Source organism: Aphelocoma coerulescens, chromosome 12 (genome assembly GCF_041296385.1).
Source record: "Aphelocoma coerulescens isolate FSJ_1873_10779 chromosome 12, UR_Acoe_1.0, whole genome shotgun sequence".
NCBI classification, from domain to species: domain Eukaryota; kingdom Metazoa; phylum Chordata; class Aves; order Passeriformes; family Corvidae; genus Aphelocoma; species Aphelocoma coerulescens.
In genome coordinates, this window is record NC_091026.1 from 17,042,738 (window position 1) to 17,065,080 (window position 22,343).

General features: G+C 42.2%; 1 protein-coding gene across 1 annotated transcript; it reads left to right on the forward strand.

The window, feature by feature from the left end:
- Nucleotides 1-1,633: 1,633 nt before the first annotated feature.
- On the forward strand, nt 1,634-21,071 carry LOC138117796 (D-threitol dehydrogenase-like). Its single transcript, XM_069028357.1, has 8 exons — nt 1,634-1,648; nt 1,691-1,927; nt 2,567-2,644; nt 3,829-4,045; nt 8,701-8,909; nt 9,416-9,488; nt 14,691-14,808; nt 20,833-21,071. The coding sequence occupies exons 1-8, from the start codon at nt 1,634-1,636 to the stop codon at nt 21,026-21,028; spliced, it is 1,143 nt and encodes a 380-aa protein (XP_068884458.1). The 3' UTR covers nt 21,029-21,071.
- The last annotated feature ends 1,272 nt before the right edge of the window (nt 21,072-22,343 follow it).

Consider the following 22,343-nt stretch of genomic DNA (forward strand, 5'->3'; position numbering starts at 1 on the left):
AATTTGGCTTTGGCTCTTCTCCCTGGGGAATGAGACCTCTAATCTCTCTTCTTGATGGGCTCCTCTGCCCAGCTTTCATCTTCTGACCCTTCCTGAAGTATCTACATTGGACAGACTGAGTGAGGTGCAACATGACATAAGATACTCTTCCACAGTAGCAAAAATGTTCCTGCTGCTTTCAACCAATGTGGCTCAAGAGGGAACCAGGGCAAGGTTTTCTTATTGGCCATGCAATGAAAAGACGAATCCCAGGAATCCAGATGTCCCAGTTTCTTCTACATTTATTATAAACCAGCATATATTTGGCCTTAAGGTCTTCTTTCGTTATAGTGTAGTATCAAAAAGTGTCCTAAATGTGGACTCATGAATGCTTTTGGCAGAGCTTCTGTGCTATCAAGCATCTGCAGTTAAATGTGACTATCCAAGCTGAATTCCCTCACCAGTAACAAGCTCACAATGACACCAGTTTGCACAACAGAGGAGTTCAGAGCTTCAAGGATCTGCTTTCTTCCATTTCCTTGTCTGATCCACACAGTCCCTGCCTCAGAAAGGCTCCTGAAATCTCTCTTTGGGAGCCATTAACCTTACTCCCAAAACCAAATTAGTTTTTCACATTCTGTTGCCATTGTTGATGCTTTTGCTGGTACATCCCAAGGGATGGCTTATCACTTGTTGTGCACAATGTCTCCAAACACAAAAGGAAAATCTGGACACAAGAAGTACCGTTAAAAGTTGTGGTAGAGACAATGAGTTCTGGAAAACAGAACTGCTTCTTGTTTCCCTTGAAATGCAAAGACTTGAAAGCATTTCTGCTCGCCGAGATAGGTGGATGAGCTGTTGTTTCATTGCAATGCACACAGATGCAGTTAAATAGTCCCAGATGGAATCTGAAATATTCCATAGCAGCCTCTTGGGCAGCGAGTGCATTAACTGCCACAGGAGAAGGCTGTAAAGGCTCCCATCTGGTCATCCATCAACACTTTTATACATTATCATCAGCAGCCTGCTTGGAGGGAAGGTGTGCCACATTTCTGAAAATCCAATTAGATGATAGCAGCTAGTTCTCTTTTATCCTCTCTGTTGCTGAGCCATCCAAAGCATTTTTTTAGATTAAAGAAACATCATTTTCCTTCACAGGGACTGTGCTGCTTTATCTCTATCATGACCTGTTCTTTCATGTGCTTTATAATTCTTTTATTAATTGGGATTTCAACCCTTTTCCTGCTACTGAAGTGGGACACACTAGTTTGCAATTCCCAGATCTGCCTTATGCCTCTTTTTTCCCCAGACTGATATAATTGCCACTCTTCTATTTGTTGATAGTTTCTCTTTTGAGAAGAGAGAACTTATTGCAGCACCTCAGTGGCAGGGTTTGATGCCAGTCTTACCCTGATGGATCAATTTGCTTTGACTCAAGGTATGCAGATGTTTCTGCTGTGACTCTCAACACTCTCAACACCACAAGCTGGGATTAGCCATCCTCTTTTATATCCTCATTTTCCTTGAGAAGTTCAGAGATTCATTGCTGAAGAATTGTTTGCAAAGCATGGAAAACTCCCAAGAACAAGCAAGTCTAGCTTGAACAAGTTTCCCTCTGGTTTGGGGTTTATATAAAGGACAAATTAATGGCAACATGTTAAACTTTCAGGTAAATAATTAGTGTTTTCTCCAACACCATTTTTTTCCCCAGGCATTACATGCTGAGGATGAGCACTTTGATATAGTCTTTATTGATGCTGATCAAAGGAATGCTGTTCAGTACTACAGCTTTGTCATGGATAACCACTTGCTGAGCATGGATGCAGTGATCTGTGTAGAGAATACACTCATGAAAGGACAAGTCTACCTGGAGAACGTATCAGATGAAAATGTACTAGCTGTCAGAAAATTAAATTCAGTGATTAATTCAGATCCTCGTGTTGAGCAGGTTAGTGCAATGCCATTGGTTAAGGTGCCCATGGCGCTGTATCTATGGATTTTGCAAAGTACTCTTTAAAATGTTTCTTTTGTCGGTGCCATTATCCAAAGGACCTAAAATGAACTCAGATTTTATTATAATTCACCTCACTTGAGCTCCAGGTATGAGTTTCTATATTCAGGAGTGGTCCCTACTCTGTCTACATCTTATGGAGTGTTAAAGGCAAGATAAAAGGAGAGCACTTAAGAGTGAATAATCAGCTCTACGGCACAACTAAAGAATCACCACTCTGCTTTAAAGGCTCTGGGGGCTGTAGGGCATCACCAGCACAACAGGAGTCAGCAAAATCCTACTCCAGCAGAAGAGAAAAAAAAAGAAGTAATAGGATGCATAAACAATATGTTGTGATTTTAGAAACTGGAGAGACAAGATTGCAATTTTCCCCCTGGCATTTGTGTAAGCAATGAGTTTGGAAGAGGAATGTGAGCAAATACAAATGCCTGACATGTTTGTGTTGGAGGGAACTTCAGCTAAAGAATAGGAGTAGGGGAAAAGCTACTGTGGCCTGAGAACTATCCTTCACATCACTGGAATTTGGGTGACAGAAAGCCAGGTACAAAGCAGTTGAGAACTGTGTTATATTTGCAGGTGATTTTACCTGTGCAGAGTGGACTGAGCCTCATTCGAAGGAGCCCTGTGCCTCCAGATGCAGTGATTGAATCCAAGGTGGGTATTTCCTCTCTATGAGCATTTCTGGGAAAATTTTGTCCTGCCAAGGACAAGGACAAAATAATTTTCAGGGGTTTGGTGGCAAGAACCCAAACATTTCCTGCTGTGATCATGGACTTAGCAGCTTAGGGCTTGCCACCTTTTAGCCTCACTAGTCCAGAGTTACACTAAAGCTGTTAAATGCTGATTCCTTTCAAAGTCTTCCAGATCAGCTGGTCCCGTGATGAATCTCTGGAGTGACTGGTATGCTGCTCACCAGGTGTCAGTGCCTGGTGCTCTCCCATCCTTCCTATGCAGAGGAGTGTGGGAAGATGGAGCTGAGGACCAGCTGTAATGAACCAATACAATATTTCTGAAGTAGTTATTTTTTTGTCCAAAGGCAGCACAGGATGCCCTCCTGTGCTCTCTGAGCTGGATATTTTCATGGCCTTACATTTTGCTTGTCCTAAGGAAAAAACAGTGCTTGTATCTTTCTCTGTTTTCTGTCATGGGCGTCATCCAGCTGTAATGAAATTCCCATCTGGAATCATAACAGCCTAACTCAGTAAATCCAGAACCAAACAACCCGGTTGTTTTGCAGTTTCTGAGCACTCCCAAAGCTACACCCACTGGTAATTCCTGGCATTTCAAACTCAATACTTTAAACATCTTGTATTTTGCATTTTGATTCCAGTCAGGGGGAAATGATGTATGGCAGCTGATTAGATGACAGCTTGGTTTAAGTTATTGGCTGGTATCTTTATTTGCTCACCAGCCTTGTGAAGATATTTTTATTGCACTCTGTTTGACCTAAATCCTGCCTTTGGAACCCTGTTCTTAGTCTCTTAGCTGAGCCTAAGGGCAAGATTGGGCCCTGGGGATGAAATAACGGGAAGACTTAACCAGCCAGCTCTTAAGACTTTGTTCCCAATCCATCTCCCATGGAGAGCCAGGCAAGGAAATGCCATACCCTACTCTCCTGAAAGCGGAGTGTTTGGAGCATCTCCCCAAAGCACAGCCCTTCTGCTCCATTGCCTGGCACCTTAGTGTTATACCTGAGATTAATATCTGTATGGATAAGGGGCTTTTTGGCTTGAATTAGTGATCGTTTTTGTATTAATTAATGGGCCAAGAAGACATGGATCCCTGTTCATGCTCCCACCTTGTTCTCACCAGGAGAGGCATTTATGTTCTTGTTTCAGAAAGCAGTGGTGAGAGATGACGTCTTCTGGGGCTGCAACCGGCGTCGCATCCTGGAGCGGCTGCGTTTGGATGGCAGGGTTGCCTATGTCACAGGAGGAGGGCAGGGAATTGGGAGAGCCTTTGCTCATGCACTGGGGGAAGCTGGAGCTAAAGTAGCTGTCGTGGATCTGGTCCTTGCCAAGGCAGAAGCGGTGGCGTGTGAGCTCAGCCTCAAAGGTAAGCACTGAGTGTGATGGGCACTGCAGTGGGTGGCTTTCCTTCTTCAAACCTGACCCTACTCTGCAGTGCAATCCCCTCTTATCCAGCCCTGGTGGGGAATTGAGGAGGAGCAGAGGATTTTCATGCCATGGGCACAAAGCTTCTCCTGCCCTGTTGGTGTTGTCCCAGCAGTCATTCATACCACACTATCTGCGAGAGCTATTTATCAATATAAACTCTATTAGAGAGGCAAAGCGATCCAGACAAAATTCCTCTCCAAAAGTGCCCAAAGTGGTGAGCCATGGCTGACAGGAACAGAGAAGGGTCACCCTGTACAAGTGAGATCTGTATAACCAGCACTGAACAGAGATGGTGCTGCTCAAAGTAAATCGTGCAGCACCTCAGGCTTCACTATGGGTGAATATGGCCTACAAACTCACCTACCCACTCTTCCAGACCTAATGTCTGTCATGAGCCAAAACACCAAAACAAGGTAGTTGTAGTGCCAGTCTGGATGTCCCATTGCGCCCTTTAAATTGAAGAAAAGTCATTTTTCAAGTCCTCTTTTAAACATGTATACAAGGTCAGATATAGGAACAAAATACTAATAGACATAATGACTAAAATCCCAAATAAGAGGTAAAATCCTCTACAAGCCACTCCTGTTTTAGCAGTAAAACCAGAAAATGTAACATAAAATTGAATTTCCCCCTCGAGCCGTGCTAAACTGCAATTGTAAAGGGGAAAAAGAAAACTGGAAATATAATTTTAATGATAAAAGAAAGGATGTATTACTCATTTTATAATTCCTTCTGTGAGATTGCACCTGAGCCTTCTTCAAAGTTTAGTACTTCATTCTCTCTAAAGATGGACATTTACGTAGGAAATTTTCACTTTGCCATCTGGGTAAAGTCACCAATATTTGTTTCCACTCTGATTTCTGCAAGGGATTGAGCCATAGAAACCATATACTCTCCAGCAAAACCAGCTCCTGCCGATGTATTTATCTCACCCAGTCTCAGGAAGGGGCAAGGAATGGTGTCATTCTGGTTTGAATCCTCTCCTGAGCCTCCCCAGAGAACATTTAAAACAAAACATCCCTGTCTCCACAATCCCAGCTCCAGCAAGCAGGAGGCACTTTGAGTGTCAGTGCAAGGGTTAAAGCTCTGATCCCAAATAACGACCTAGAAGGAAGAGTCCAGTTCTTATTACAAATTCTTGGGTCATCCAGTCACTCCTTCCCTGAAGCTTTTCACTCTCTCATGCACCGGAGCCATACAGTTTTGGCACAAAGTAGCTGTGCCCAACACCTTAACTCGCCTTTTGGACATTTTTTCCCTGAAACATCCTGCATATCAAGCAGAGCTATTTGGATAGAAGTGGGCTACTTGATAGAGCCATGAGACTTTGGATGCCAACAGCCTGTTGGGAAACAAACTTAACACATCTCCAGGGCATTTTCAGTAGGTGTTTGATCATCCACCCTTCAATGGCTGTCCTACATCTCTGCTCCTTCAGCTGTGGAGGAGGTGGGGGATTGTTCCAAAATGCAGTTGGAGAGGTCATGAGGCATAGCAAATATTATTGCAGTCTAAAATAAAGAAAATCTCACTTCTCACTCTTTACACATCTTTATCCTTTGAGGTCAAATATTATCTATCAATTTGACCAGTGCAGCTGGTCAGGGCACACATCTCTTCCATCTCATGATGGGTTTTGAGGTTTCAAATTTATTGTCATTCCCTGTTGGAACAACCCCCAAACTTTGTAAAGCTTTTGTGAAAGGGAATTATATCCAAATGCCCGTTTTCGGAAAGGATCTAAAAGGTCAGGTTTTCAATCTCTTTCTCTCCAGAGGTAACTAGAGAGTCTAGCCTGGACCTCAGAAGCTTACCCTTGAAAACTTTTTGTTGAAATCAATGTTTCCACGAAACATTTTGGCTTCAAAGAATTATCATGCTCTGTTGGAAATAAATTTTGACAAAAAGGTTCAGCTAGCTTTACTCTCAAAATATTCACTTGAGTAAATTGAAGCAATCATAACATTAATACGTATTTTTCCTGCTGTAATAAGGACAAAGAGGCTGTAATATTTCCCCCTCCTCTATGGCTGTAGATCTCTAACTCAAAGTTGGAAGCTCAGTGCCCCAAGTCATTCCCATACTGATACTTTTTCAAAACATTTTGCTTAGCTTGCTTAGACCCACTCTGCTTCTTATACCAAGGAGCCCTTTCCTGCCTTTTGGGATGGTGCCATCATTTCATGACAAGTTTTAAACATCAGAACGCCTGTGATCTCAGTTTTAGCTTTGTTAGACAGCTCGGGTGTACATCCCTTGGCTACAGGGGTCTTTGTTTTTAGATCCTCTGTGAATACCTTTTTCAACAGTTGCTAATGGTTCCTGACAGAAGAACCAAAAATGATGAAACATAACCAAAAAATCCTAAGGGTTACCTTCCACTACACACACCTCTGTCTTCAGGGGGAATCACTGCCTCTACCCTAAGGGAAGAATTAGTCTGATGGGATTTTTAAAATGTGCATTTTCACTGTAAACTATGCAAATGCCTTGTGCAATGTCACTCCTGATCTCCTTGCCTATATGCAACGTGTTACTTCCATTTATACCGAGAGACCAGAGATGAAGCCCGTGGCAGGGGGACGTGTGTGTCCCTGCAGAAGGACACCTCAGGAGGATCTGGCACAGTGATTCCCTCCAGCACGGAGCCCCTGGGCTACTCTCCTGCCCCTCTTGTCACAAACCTGCCTCCACGAGCCCCACAAAACCCAGCTGAGTGCTGTGGAGATGCACTGGCCCCATCATGCACCCAGCAGAGCCATCCTGTGCTGGGTCTCTTGCCTCTGGTCTTGTCTGTAGATTTGAAGCTATTTTTCCACAGTTTGTTTTATTTATTATTTTTAACAGGTGGGTTGTGGGGACTGTGAAGACACAGAAAGTGGTTTCCTCCCCCCTGTCAGAGTGCAGGGATATCAGCTGAATTGATTAAGGTCGAGTGTGGGACTCTGGTTTGAAGTGAGCATGGCTTCACTGCTTCTTTGCTAGACACTCACACGTGGCACCTTTTGTCTTGTTTTTATGAACTGACCTATGAGATGAAGCTCTAAATGGGGTGAGAGTTGGAGGGCAGGTGAAGAGTCTTTCTGTTACCATTAGTAACAGGCTTGCACCCATTTTGTCTGTAAATTGAAGGATTGCAGCAACTCCCTGTGTGTTACATGTCTTGATAACAATTAGGAGGACCAACAGGGGCTGTCTGGCTATTTTTATTCTTTCAGCATATTTAGCATAAAACCTGCAATAAAATAAGAGATCTTGCTTTGTGGCAGAGCGTGCATCCATTTTTTAGTTGTCTGTATTTTTTCTCTGCCATGGAAATCAAGAGAGCAGTGTCATCACTGAAGGGGACAGGAGCTTCCATGCCCTGGCACCCCAAAGCAGCATCACCTCGGGCTGTGCACTCTGACAGGCTCCTGAAGGCACTGCAGATGAGGAGGAGCTTTTCCATGCAAAAGCCTCTTTCCTGCCATTTTCTTCACACACCACTGGGCAATTCCTGCTTTGTCTTGCTTTCCTGGAAGCCTCCATCTCAGCTTCATTTTGGGAGAGTCTCCTCCTAGAATAGGCTTATCCCTTTTTTAAAATGTTTTATCAAAATGATCTGAAAGAGGGACCAGTGTGGAACAAATTTGTCATTTATACAGAAGTAAAGAAATCTTGCTTTAACAGTTGCAACTTCCTACCCAGTCTGCTGATCCATAGTCCAACCCCAGTGGCTGCCTCCCTCCCTCCTTCCTTAAGACCCATTTCACCACAGCCCTTACTGGTGTAGCCTTGTTTGGCTTTCAGGATGGGCATAATCCCAGTGGCATCGAATGCCTCAGCAGGCTTCTTAAGTTGCTTAATAATAAGGGTATTCAAAGCTGATTTTTATAATAAATTAAATGAAGTTATTTATGGATCAGCACTGGTGCAAAAGTCAATGGCTGGATTATTTTAGGAAAGAAAGCAAAACTTCTGCATGTTTCAAATTTTGTAAGTCTCTTCACTTCCAAATGTTTGCATTATTCTGGCAGTGTGATTTGCAATTAATAAGGCACTGTGACTACCATACCTGTGCAGCTGTAGGTATTACCACTTAACTCCCACCTAAAACTGGTTTGGTTTTGTCAGCCTCCCAGCTCTCTGGGCGCTGTAATCCATCCAGAGAGCATTTTGGGATAAATTAATTTGGTTTCTGTAGCATCTTGGGGGGGACCTGGCATAAGAAAAGCATCTGTAGAGCCGGCGGTGGCTGGGGGAGCTGCAGTTGAGGGTTTGGACAGAAGATGGTGCAGTGTTCCAAGCTTCGTCCTGCCGGAGTGGCCGCCTTCGCTCCCACACCTGGGCTCCAGCTTGGGCTCCAGCAAGCAAACCTCGCACCAGTCAGCAACTTTATAATGGTACTGCAGCAACAAACACACGTTTTGCTACTGCTTGTGGAGCAATGAATTAAGGTGGAATATACATATAAAATATATTTATATGTTTAAAATACAGCCATGTAAAAAAATCTCTCTCTATATATATGAATTAAAAAAATAACCATAAAATAGAATTTTTTCTTTCCCTGTGAACTCCTGTACTGACTCCATCACTCTCGTTTCAATGCAGGCATTAAAAGCCTTGCCCTGGCAGCAGATGTAAGCAAGCCTGAGGATGTGCAAAGGATGGTGGATGCAATTGTGGCTCGCTGGGGCACAGTCCACATTGCATGCAACAATGCAGGAATCAATCTCAACTCTGCAAGTGAAGAGACTTCCCTGGAGGAATGGGACAAAACTTTCAATGTTAATTTACGAGGATTATTTTTGTGCTGCCAAGTAAGTGTGAAATACTGCACTGGTTAGTTTTGCAAGAGGATATTAACATTCTAAGTATTTACTTTATCTCAAGATCTAATAACATTTTATTAATAATTATCACAATAAAATTGGTGGAGTTTAGGTGAGATTTGCTTTATATGAATTACAGATTTCGGTCAATACATTCAAAAGCAGCTGGTACTTGGCTACCCAAGCCCAGGCATTAAAGAATGGCCAAAATTTTTTTGAAGGGTGGTCATTTGAAAACCAGAAGGCTTGGAGGGGGGAATTCCCAACATTAGTGATTATTTTGAAAAAATATTGCCAACAGCGAAGAGGTGTGAAATGGCAATGGAATTTTTTCCTGCATCAGCCATTTTTATACCAAGTTTTTATATCAAGTGCTTAAAAAAAATGTGTTAGCACATCAACTCTTCTGAAAAGTGAAGACTAATTTATTATCATGTCATTATTAGCACAATCACAGAAAGGGTCACTGGTCTTTCCTTTAATTTCTGTCACAGGCTGCAGGCCGCATTATGCTGAATCAAGGATATGGGAAGATAATTAACACAGCATCTATGGCAAGTTTAATAGGTGAGTGATGAGAGCTAACAGTTGTGCTTCAGAATCCATATTTTAATTACTACCGATGCTATTTGAATCAATTAAACCTGTATTGGGAAGGAGTAAATCACTGACATTTCGTATTAGAGGAAATGTACTACAAAATTTTTATTGATATCATTTTTCAACATTTATCTGTCCTCAATGTTTTAGAGCACTTATTACTTTTTATTGAAAAGGTGGAGTCGCCTTCTCTGACTCCGGTGCACAGGTACCACAGGAGAAGTGCTGGTTCCCTCCGTGCTGTTCCAGGCAAACTCCTTGGCATGTGGGAAGCTGAGCCCACAAGATGCTTACAAGCCACCCAAAAGATTTTGTGCCAATATTTGCCCTGGTACCCATGGGTTTTATAACATTCTCATTGCCAACAGGTGCCTGCACCAACACTGCTGAATCAGCAGTGTCATCAAAAGCACCAATAAACCATTGTAACATATGGAATGCAATCCCTACTGCTGAGCTAATCTGGAAGGCTGCTGAGCTGAAGCCCATGTAACAAAAATTGATCAATTACACAAATTAAGCATAGCCCTTTAGGAATTTATTTTATTGGTCTGGACATCTGTTGCAGTATTGTCCAAATCCAAAAATCAAATGGTGCCTTGGGTTGCCAAGTTAGGCAAGAAAATCTAGTAGCTATAAAAGTACAACTGAAAACCCCTGTATTAATATCATGTCCATCTGCTGAATGTTACATAAATATGCAGTCTTTTTATTTTCCTTTGGAATAATGTTTATTTTTACTGTGCCCAGTTTGACATTCTATGACATTCTACTCAGTTTATTGCACAGTAACTTTAAATGGTTCTTCAAAAATCCATTTATAATGTTGTTGTTAATATTTTTTGAAGTGTCTTTACCAGCTGTTTTACTTATGCTTAAACACAGGCACCATCCCTCCATCCCAGCTTTCTAAAGTTACAAAATCCCCCAAAGAAAAGTAGTTCTGAGAAGACTGTGAGGCTTTAAATTTCAAATACCTCAGGCTTTTCTGCTCTGCTCTAAGCAGTCAGGATCTGGTCTATGCTTGGGCTGTCACCATCCACATCATTGTCACAAAGCAAAATTTCCTGGGAGGTGGTCCATCCTGGAGAAAGTTAGGAAGCTCTTGGAATTGGCAGAAACAGGGGATCTGCTGGTTTGGCACAGAACTCTCAGCCTTGCTGCAGTCCAGCAGTGGTGTGCTCTGCTTAAGGAGAGGTATTTTCCAGCTTTTCCACTGGGGCTTGGCACAGCTCTGCTGAGCTGGGTTGTGATGCCATTCCAACACAGCATCCATCCCAGCCCCAGCTTGGAGCTGCACCTCCTTGGCTGGTGGGCCAAGTCCAGAGCTCCACCTGGGGATCACATTTGAGGGCAGTACCAGTCCTAGAGCATGAAGGAACATTGGAAAGCAGCCCTGAGAGCAGCCTGGAAGGGTCATCCCAAGATGCATTTAAATGTCAGTGAAAGTTAGTGCATGCTAGGCCAGAAGTTAAGAGATGGAGAGATGTGTTTACCTTCTGAACCTGTTTGAATCTTGGCATTGAAAAAATCTAGTAGTTATGAAACTACGACTGAAAACCACGATGTTCATATCATGTCCATCTGCTGAATGTTAAATAAATATGTTGGTTGGTTGGTTATTTAAGTATGTTGGCCAACTGGCATAGTATGAAATGTTTCTAGAAATAGTTAGGGGATATTTTTTTTGTTGTTGTTGTAGGTTGAGTCCTTCCTCAGAGATACAGGAAAATGAGGAGACACTTAGCAGGATAGGGAGGTTTTTGTTTGTGATTTTTCCAGATACACTGCTCAGAATCAGCTTTAATTAATTGAAGATAAGCTGCATACATTTTGCATATGTGCATTTTGATTCCGGTATTCCACTGGAATTATTCCAGGCGTACGCTCCAGCAGCGGCGGCTCGGCTGCTGCGGCTCGGCGGTTCACACAGGTGTAACTCAGAGCTGTAATTTTTACAGGGAATATCTTTAGTGGGAAGTGGTCTGCCCTGCCCTGTCTGTATGCACCTCTCATTAACATTGTGTGGCTGCTTCAAGGTCAGGCTGGGAGCCCGATGCACCAAACAAGGGCGCAAAAGCAGAGTGTCAGGTTGTTGTGGTATAACCACAGCAGCAGTGAACACCCCACAGCCCTTCCCTCCCTCCCCCCTGGGACTGAGGAGAGGATCTAGGAAAAAAGGTAAAACTTGTGGGTTGAGATAAAGACAGCTTATTATGACAGAAAAGGAAGGGAAAATAATAATGATAAGGATAAAACAACATGCAAAGCAAGTGATGCACGGTGCAGTTTCTCACTACCCACTGACCGATGTCCAGTCAGTCTCCCATCTCACTCCAGTTTTATTTTTCAGCACGATGCCATGTGATTTGGAATATCCTTCTGGCCAGCTGGAGTCAGCTGTCCTGGCTGTGTCCCCTTCCAGGTTCTTGTGCCTCCAGCCTCCTCGCTAGCAGGGCAGCATGATGCCCTGAAAAGTCCTTGATTTAGAGTAAGACCCACTCAGCAGCAACTAAACCATCAATGTGTTAACATTATTCCTGCCCTAAATCCAAAACACAGCACTGTAACAGTTACTGGGAAAAAAACCAACTGTCCCAGCCAAAGTCAGAACAAAAGTGTTTAAAACATAATGCAGCTAGTCCTGGCAGAATTTTGATCTGCTTTCTTCTATCATCTCTGTCCTGAACAGGAGTGAGTGTCCTTGCTTCCCTCAAGCCTTAGCAATGCAGATTTTTTGGTGACACTGCTGGAGGCATAGATTTATTCATGAGCCCCATTTGTATGAGTTTGGAGGGTTCCAGACTCACTCTTCTCTCTGTAAGAGACCACCTTAGGTAAGGGAAGAGGAAGTGGCGTGGGGTGCTTTGCTGCAGAAATCCCATCCAGGACCAGAGCTTCACAGCACCTGTTAACTTCTTCTTGAGCTCCTCCTATTGAGAGGGGCTGAGTGTCTCAGCAGGGGAAAAGTTCATCCTCCTAATTACCTTCCTTTGATACTCTTATAAAGACAAAAGTCCATGGAAGGACTTTTGATAACTCTGTCTCATCACCCACCCCAAGTTAGAAGCTGATTCTCGTAGCTTGCAGCCACTTGTTCTCACCCATATGCACTGTAGGTGCAGAGCCAGTGCCAGAACTTGTCTCCTCTTAGCAAGTGATCACTAAAATGATTTATCACAGACAGACATGTTTGGAAAGTTTAGCAAAGAACTGCTTTTGGGAGGTTACAAGGTTAACTACCCAAGTTGTATGTAACTTGGAGCTGATGCATGGCAATTAATCAAGAAATTACGTTCCACATCTTTCTGAGAGCCCCCATGGTGTGCTGCGTCAGGGGGCAACAGGCACGCACTGAGGGCAAAGCAGTTCTGCTGGTCAAAATGCAAATCATTTCATATTGAACAAAAAAGAGCACAGAATAAATGCTGGCAGAGGAGGGCCATGGTATGAAATGCTCTTTGTAGCAAGGAAGAGGCCGCTGAATTCTGAGCAAACCTGCAGCACACGCAGAAAAAAAAACCCTCTAATTGTTGCTCCCATCAAGTGTGTGCTTTAAATCTATTCACAAACGTCTCTGTTCAAGGCAAAGGTCCTTGTTCACATGCTCAGTAATTCGTAGCATGGCTTTTGGCTCTTTCAGAGTTTGGGTAACTCAGTTATCACCTCCTTTACACCCCTTACATTGATGTATTCAAACCCAAGATTTTAAGTCAATAAAATCAGTAGTGGGTGCATTGGGATGCCATGGGTGGGAGTGATATAGAACTGATGCATCAGCTTAATTTATTAAGACCAGTTTAATGCCAGCTACCAGTGCTGCTTATGTGCTTTTATCAAAATGCTGGGAGTTGGGGTTTTGCTGCTTGAACCTTGCTCAAACCCTGTGAATCCCTTTCTTCCAGGGTTCAGCATTATCCAACCCCACAGGCTGGAATTGCCTGTCTTTGTGACTACTGATATTTAGCCCTGATGTTCCCCACTCTCCCTCCACCAGAGTGAGCAGCTCAGTGAGGCTCGGTGCCGATACAGAGCTAATTACAGATTGATGCTTTGCACTGGGTTCATTAATGAAGTCCGAATGGCAGCCAGAAAAGTCCAAGGAGAGACACTTTGTGGGTGTAAATCCCAACACCTGGACTGACTTGGATTGACTCCCGTGGGTTTAAAGCACTTTACACCCACAGGGGATTTGTCCTTAAGTAGCTTTCACTGAGCTGGAGAGGGGCAGAGCCACCCGAGCACACAGCACTAACAAGCTTGAACATTGTAATTAGCAAGCTGATCATTTTCTGTCTCTGACTGACATGTGACATCTCTGAAGCATTTTCAAAAGCTTCAGATTTTGAAAGTGGTGGGTGTTCTGAATTTTTGGGATGCACCTGTGTTCACATCCACACAAACACCCGTTAGATAATAAGATGTGTTTGCTTCAGAGTAGGGATAATTTAAAAATTAGGGAGAATAATTTGTTCCAAGAAGCTATATATAATATGTTATATAAAATCTGTTATGCACTTATATCATATTTTATCATATAATGTCATATCAAACAATTTACTGTTACACTCAGTTATCACATCATATATTATCTACCATACATCATATTGTAAATAATATTAATATATTACATAACTTGGAATACATACTCTATAATAGAGATTATATTGTTAATTAGATAATATTTTATAATTATATGGTAATATATTTTATTAGTATTACAGTGTACAAGTATATAAACATATATATGTGTATATGAATGTGCATATATGTATATGATTATTTATCTTTCTTCAGAGGAGTCAAATATTGTATTATAATATAGAATCTTTATAATGTATAATCTTTAATATATTATATTTATATAATCTTTAAATATATATCTTTAATACATTGGTTTTATCTTTGCCCAAATAAGGTAACTTTTAAGTGTCTTTATTTTTTTTTCACTGCTGTTTTCAAATAGCTCATCTGCTGAGACAAAATTGTTAGATGGCAAAATACTACTTAGGGATTTGTGTTGTAGGTGGCTGAATTCTTGCTGCTTCCTGCCTGGTACCAGGGGAAAGGGCAAATAGCTCATCTCAATGCAGAGAGTTGTCTGTGTAGTGCCTAAGGTATCTTAATTTGGGAAGAATAAATAATTTTCTCCTTCTGAATCCCTTGTAGTCCCTCACCCACAGAAGCAGTTGGCGTACAACGCCTCCAAAGCCGGGGTCGTAAAATTAACACAGACATTGGGAACCGAGTGGATTGACAGAGGAGTAAAAGTCAACTGCATTTCCCCGTAAGTAAAATGTAGTCTCATTTTGAAAGTACAAAGGGAATGAAATGTTCTACAAAGCTCAAATGAACACTATCTCAGCAAATAAAGTTTCTAATTAGCAGGTGGATTGCATCCCTTTTTATGTTGTCTTTTCCTTAACAAAGGTTTAAATACTTAAAACCAAGCCTGCTCTGTTGCTGTGTATACTCAGGGATTTAAGGAGAGGTTTTAGCATTTGATAATAGGTTTTCCAATAATGTGAAGGGTAGTTTTTAGCATTTCCCTTCCAGATGAAATATTTCCTTAGTCTGTCCAAGCCTTCTGTGGTTAAAGAAAGGGGTTTTGACACTTAATAGACAATACTTCTTCTCCCTTTTTACTTGAGACAAATATATAGGCACTTTAAAAGCTACATTTTATTGCTGTTATTGAGCTTCTGTTCAGCTCTGACAGTCACAGGAGGCCAGGTGCAATTTTGTATATATATATATATATATATTTATTTATTACAAATTACATTTTCCTTATTTTTAGAGACTTCAAGCTCTATGTTTTGGGTATTTATTCACAAAGAAAAGTTTTCCTACCAGATCCACTTTGTCTCTCCCTGTTTCTCACACACATGCCCAACCAGTCATTTTATTAAACAATTAGCAGTGCATGATAGTGCTGAGTAGAAACCCAAGTGGATAGCGTTAATTGGAAGCGGTCAAATTCTGTAGACCATTGAAGTCAATCAGAGTAAGTAAGAAGGGCAGGATTTTAACCCAGGAGTTAAATTGTAATAACGAAGATAATAATGTACATCAAATTAGGGAAAACAAATTACATATTTTAATCCACGAAGTGGAGGGAGAAAAAAATCACAGAGCTTAATGGCAAGTGCCTCTGTTTTTACTGCTGGTTTGCTCTCCCCTTGCTTGTGCTAGCTGTCTTCCTTATGATTATTTATTACTAATTATACCAGTGACTCCAGCCGTCGCTCTATGTGATCCACAGATTCTTTCAACAGCATCTTACTTCCTAATGGGATTTTCCCCATGCCAATGCTAGCAGCACGGTAATGGTGTTCCCACAACCAGTGCTAGTGAATTTACACTGGCTTTCAGGAGCTGGGGAGATGAAGGGAATTAGGGAAGCTCAGCAGGACCTGGCAGAAATTGTATCTGAAAACATACGGGTAATCTGCACCAACAGAGGTGGGATGGTTTTGCCACATTCACAGCAATTATGGATGAGAAGGCTCTTAGAGGAGGAATTACTCGTTTCTTGGGGGCTTACATAAATTTAAAAAACAGGCACAGAATTATCAAAACTCACTGTTTTGTACAAGCTGGAAGCAAGCACTCACATCTAGAGAAGTTATGTTCCTGGAGACAGTTGTCAGAGCATGGAGAAAAAATAGACAGCTTCTCTTTCTACTTTTCAAAGCAACACAGGGTTGCATTTTGATAATCTCTACCTGTCTTTAGCTCTGAGCTTAAAATCCTACAACAGGAAGGGGTGATGTGTTGCTTTTTTGGAGAAACAGCCAACAAGGGCGCATGGAGAACAAATATTTTGCTGTCTTTTATGTTCCCTATTCTGGACAGAGCAGTTTTCCCTAATGCAGGTGGGAGCCTGGACTGAGCTGCTCTGGAGACCAGCAGAACTTCCCTCACAGAGATTCCAAGCTCCGGCTGAGCTCCTTGTGGTGGGGCTGCCCAGGGAGCTCTGGGCAGGAGGAAGGAGCCTGCAGTAGCTCATAGAGCTCAAATCCCTCATCACATGAGCAAAACCCACATCTGCTTCTGAGTGAATATCTATTCACATTTGCACTTCTGTCTGTGTGAGATGTGAACCTGCATTTCAGTGCACATTTGGACCCATCCCCCGAAATGTGGACCCCACCAGTGTCACTGTCTCTTGATGGGACTCACCGAGGACCAGGGACACCTTCAACCCACTTGATCTGAGTACCCAACACCAACAGGAGCCTCAGTGTCATAACAGGATGGGATTTTAAGGAGTCTGAGGAGCACAGATGTAGATATGGGGCATGACGGTACCCAAGATCAGCTCTGGATAAGTAAAATAACTGTGTGTCCTTAAGTACTTTGCCCCTCCCATTCGTGGCTGCATTAAAGCTCTAAGGCACTCTCAGCATGCCTCTGTCTGAAGCTCCAAATGCTCCAGTCTGGCCTTAAACATTATTTCACCATGCAAACCTTTTGGCCTTTTCCCCCTCTTCCTATCCGGTCACTTTTTATCAACTTAATTTCTTAATGAGTGCATAAAACTTATGCAGAGCAATGCATAAAAGTTAGCAATGCATAAAATATTATGACAGAGTTCTTAGGATGATTTATTGCATTTATAAAATTGAACATGCAGGCTTCTCTTGCTGGCCAGGCAAACCTGATGCCCAGGGAGAGAAGAGATTCCCTGGGTGTTTTGGCTGACTTAGGCTGTTGCTATCGTGGAAACTGTGCTCAGACCTTGTGCCACCATCCAGTGCCATCACCTCACAGCCTGCTGCACAGCTGGTGCCAAAAAAATGAAGAAGGTCCTGGAGTCCTCCTGAAAGGGATGGTGGGGGTGAACTGCAGAGGGGACTGGGATGTGGACAGGGACTTTTACAGAATATTGACTGGTGGCTGATGCCCAGCTGCCCACAGGGTTTAGTCTGTTTGTTGGTCCCAGGACATGGAAGAGTGTTGGGTGTGATGGAAGAGGGGATTCTGGAAGGTGTCTGGTTTTTGGCATGTGCAGCATTAGAACACGTCATTTTTGCAGCCATTACACTGAATCAATCTTCATTTTTTTGGCTAATTACTGCCTTCTTGATTAGCAAGACATGAAATGCCATAATGTGATGACCTTTGGGATGGGCAGCTGGAAGTTGGTATTAAGGTCAACTTGCAGCCAGGCCAGCAGCCCTGGGGGATGAACCATGTTCCCCACTGATGGGCTGCAGGGAGTTGGGTTTGGGCTGATGAGCAAAGAGGTTTTGTGTGCCCTGCATCCCGCCCTGCTCCTCTGGGGCAGCATGAAGGTAGCCACACAGTACAGCACCAGGCTTGTGGCCCCAGAAAGCAGGCAGGGCAGGATCACTGCAGGTTTGGGGAACAACCCATAAAGGGGAAGGAGAGGCAGAGCTGGCAGGAGAAGGAGCACCCCAGCATCACCTGAAGGCATCCCAATTAAGCAGCATTACTATCCCCATTAAGCAGCAGTCGTTGCTGGTAAGTATCTTTGGACTTAAATCTTAATTCCTTGGGAGATGTCCCAATTAAGTGGATCTTGTGATTAAACACTTCCTGATTAAGTGGAGTGTACTTAACTCATTCAAATTAATAACTCATCTGAAAGAAATCAAGTTACACACAGATGGAATCTTTTTTTGCTCTCATTTGGGGATTGAGTGCACGTAACAATTCCAGTTAAGTATCTGGTAAGTGATATTTTTCCTAATGTGTCTCTCGAAGTGGAAATGTTTTAGGCAATTGTTTTTCTTCTCTTTTTTTTTTTTTTTGCGGTCCTTTTTTTTACCCTCATGTCTCAAATTGTCCTGGGTATCAATAATGAAATATTGATGCTCATCTCTAATGTTAAGGAACCAGCAGTTTGATATTACATTGACATGCAACAGAAAGTACTGATAGGCTCAGCACTGCATACGAGATGAGGTAGGGAATTAATGCATTGGCAGTTGTCTTTGCTGGAACTGGTTAGGAGCCAACTAAAATCTGCCTAAAAGGGTTCGACAACATTAAATTGCCCAACTTGGCACCAAAGCTTTCCCAGAAGATGTGTAGTATCAATGACATGCCTAATATTTATAGTGCCATCAGTATGTGTGTTTGCAACTTTTAAGTTTTGCCTTATATTTTTTTCTCATTTCTATAACAAAAATTTGTAGTGAAGTTTGGTTATACGTTTAAATTTTTGCTACACGGAGTGAACCTAAAGAAAGGTCCAGCAAGAGGCACAGCGTGGTGATTCGCAGGCTGCAGTGATCAGACCAAAGATCATTTTTCTGAACAGATTGAAAAACGTCCTCTTTTTAGCAAAATCTGTTGTGCTGGAGGACTGTGTGTTTTATTCCCTAATCTGCATTCCCTCAGGGTTAAAATATATCTGTAAATGAAAAAAAAAAGAAAATCATATGGATCTTGTTCTGCTCTTGGATAGTGTAAAGCCAGAATGATGATGATGGTGATGGTTTTGTAAGCACAGTGAGAGGCATGTAAGGGAAAGGAGTTCAATGTATTTCATGTCTGCTGCTCAAAGCACGTTTCTCTCTGAAGAAAACCAGTTCTTGAGGAGTTTGGGAATGCAAGGAGGGAGAGCAGAGGGCTGTGCTTGAAGGAAATAAATAAACCATTCGCAGTCCTATACTGGAATGTGCTTGATTTTGTTACGTTGCCAGAACTTAAGTGAGCTGCATTGTTCTGTTTCTGAACTGCTCTGCTCTGTATTGACAATTACAATAAAATATAAAGCCGATATTTAAATCCTGCCTGATTAGTGCAAACAGAAATATTTGGGGGAAAATTTGAATTAGTTCCACTTCATAACAGAGTAAACAGTGGATTTCAGCCTTCATTTAAAACAAAAGGTAAATCTCATACCCAGAATCCAGTCTGTCTCAAAAAATTATTTCCTTGGAAGTCTAAATTGGGATGCCGATGAAGTTTCAGAACAAAACGGGCATTTTTATACTTTGTTCATTTCATATTTATCACTAGCTTGTTTGCTAATTTTCATTTGCAAGAGGCAATTCTTCCAGCTAACTGGCTGCCTCAATGGGCCACTGATTTCTTTGAAGTGACAGTCTGTAAATATGCATAAAAAAGAGATGCAATTAGCGTGTGTGTGGTTCAGTGCAGCCTGATTTCATTGGCAAGTTTACCCACAGTGTTGATAAGCTACATTATCTAGAAAATTGGCCGCTGAAAAACAGCACCTCTGATTGCCAGCAAAGGTTCCAGATAACAGGGTGCTGAAGAGAAATATAATTGAGGTTGAATATGTTAACCAAGGTGTCACATGCTCCTTAGAAGCGCTAATTTATCAGCATGTTGGAATTTTTATTAACATTTGGAATGCATTTCTACCACACTAATGAAGTGGAATTGGCAGTTCAGGTTTTAGTTATTGTCATTTCTGAGAAGTTAAATGTAATTTCTCGTTAGACACAGTTATGTAAATATATTTGTTCAGGGGCTGAAAAAATTATACATTTCACAAAATACAAATATGTTGTTAAGGAGGAGTATGACAAATCAGTTGCAGTTAAAGTCATAAAAGCCAGCCAAATCTTCACCCTGCATTGTGTTTCCTGCAGCATCATTTTTTAGGGCACCTGAAAAAAACCAAACTTACCAGAGTTTTAGTGAATGGTGGAGTCACTCTTTAGTGTAAAAGAGGCAAGACAAGTAAATCAGTGTGATTTGTCAGGTGTTGGTTTAGGGGAGATCACACTGAGCATGTTGTGCTTATTTCTGCCTCTCCTTTTTTTGTGTGGAAAGGCTCTGGTGCCCAGAAGGGCACTGGCCTTTGTTTCTCTTGTTTTCTGACAATGAGGAGTTGGTCTGTTTTCAGTCTCTGGGCTGTACACAAACACGGTGTGTGACAGTTGTAGAGTGATGAGAAATTGGTAGAAGTTCAACAGTTCCCAAGAGCCACGACAGACCCAATTCAAGGCACTTTTTGCTTCCAATGCTGTGCTTCTTTTCTAGAAGAAAAATTCAAACTGGTGATTATGAGCAACCTAAAAGTAAGGGGATTGTGCTATTAGCTAAGAAGATTGTGTCTGTGTGTGTTTACTTGAAAGGAAACCTCTGAGCTGCCCATCGGCAGCGAAAGGTGATGATGGGAAAGGAGCGCCATGGAAGTTCGCACCATGACTTTCAGCAAGGGCGCACCAGGCTGGATGTGCTCATCTCCTTTGTGCTATTACACTGTTTTCCTTCTGAATTAACATCTCAAACACCTCTAGGTGCTGCCTTTCCTTCTGGGCAGGACCCATTGCTAAACCCTCGGTCCGTGTGCTCGCTGCAGGGGCATCGTTGACACGCCGCTCATCCGCTCGCAGGAGCTGCGGCCGCTGGTGCAGCGCTGGCTGGCCGACATTCCCGCCGGGAGGCTGGCCCAGCCCACCGACCTGCAGGCTGCCGTCGTCTACCTGGCCTCCGAAGCCTCAGACTACGTGACGGGCCATAACCTGGTCATCGAGGGTGGCCAGAGCCTGTGGTGAGGGGCGCCCGCCAGTCTCTCCCCCTCAGGGGCTTTGGAAAGTGCATATTAGAGTTTAGTTTAGTCCCAGCTTTGGCTTGTGCTACTGCGTGGCCAGCTAATATGAAAATATTGGGTTTTTTTTCTTTTGGGTGTTAATTTGGACACTTGTATAATGCACAGGAAAACTAAGGCAAAAAAGGGGCAATCTTTTACTCCCAGCATTTTCGTGTTTTTCACTGCACAGTCACATTTCTGTTAAATTAGTATTTAATGATATAAAAGTACATTTACTGCAGTGAGATTTGGCTATTATTTAAGTTTAACAGGGGGCATTTTTAAAGCAATATTAGCTGGTCTGTGTAGTTTATTGTTCTTAGGCAATTTTTTTGTATTCAAGTTGTTCCAGTGACATCTGTGAGTGGTGAAAAACAGTTGGATGTAGTGTTAAAAAAAATAAATTAGTTCATTACATTTGAACCTGAGTGTTGCCATTTTATATTTACTGGTGTTCTTTAGTTTTTGACAGTGTTTTTATACAAACACCCACGTAAATGCCCCTGAAAGAACAGTGCTGCACTTAATAGAGATTCATGGTTGGTAATTATAATGGCTCTAATCCAAACCCATTGAGGTAAGTAGGGACTGCTCATATACTTTAAGTTAAATGCATGTTTAAGTGTTGATACAACTGGGTCTTTGTTTTCCTTGATAGACAGAAGTAAGCAAAGGTCGTCTTCCAAATAATTTTTTTTCCTCTTGTAACGTTCTGAAGACAACTGTTGGGCGTAAACCAAGGCCAGCTCAAATGATATTGATACAGTTCTGTTGGCTGAAGAGCTCATTTTGGTGATAGCATTGGGTTCATTGCTTATAGGCAGTAAAATGTGGCACAGTAACCCCACGGTTCTGATACTGCTCTGGATATACACAGACTTCCATCCTGAGGGCCCTTAAGCATAACCTAAGGAGAATTTACGGGAAGAAATTCGCTCACAAATCCTCATGTCATTTGTTTTGCATTTGGCAGCTCTTTGTTACCATAACATAAATAATTGTGGATGGATGTCATTACTTTGATTAAGTGCTACAAGCCCATGCATTGGCTGGCCATTATTGTGGGGAATTGCTATAATGGCTTCAGACTTGACATTCACTGCTACGTTGTAAGGTATGCGCCTTGCTGACGTACTATCATCGTTATCGTGGATAAAGTGCAAGAAGATACTTGTCTTCATTAAATTTTCTATTAGACCATTGATAATTAATACATATCTCATGTTTCATCTCGAGCCGTTTTTCTGGGGAGTGTTGCTGTTAAGCGACTCAGGGCTAGA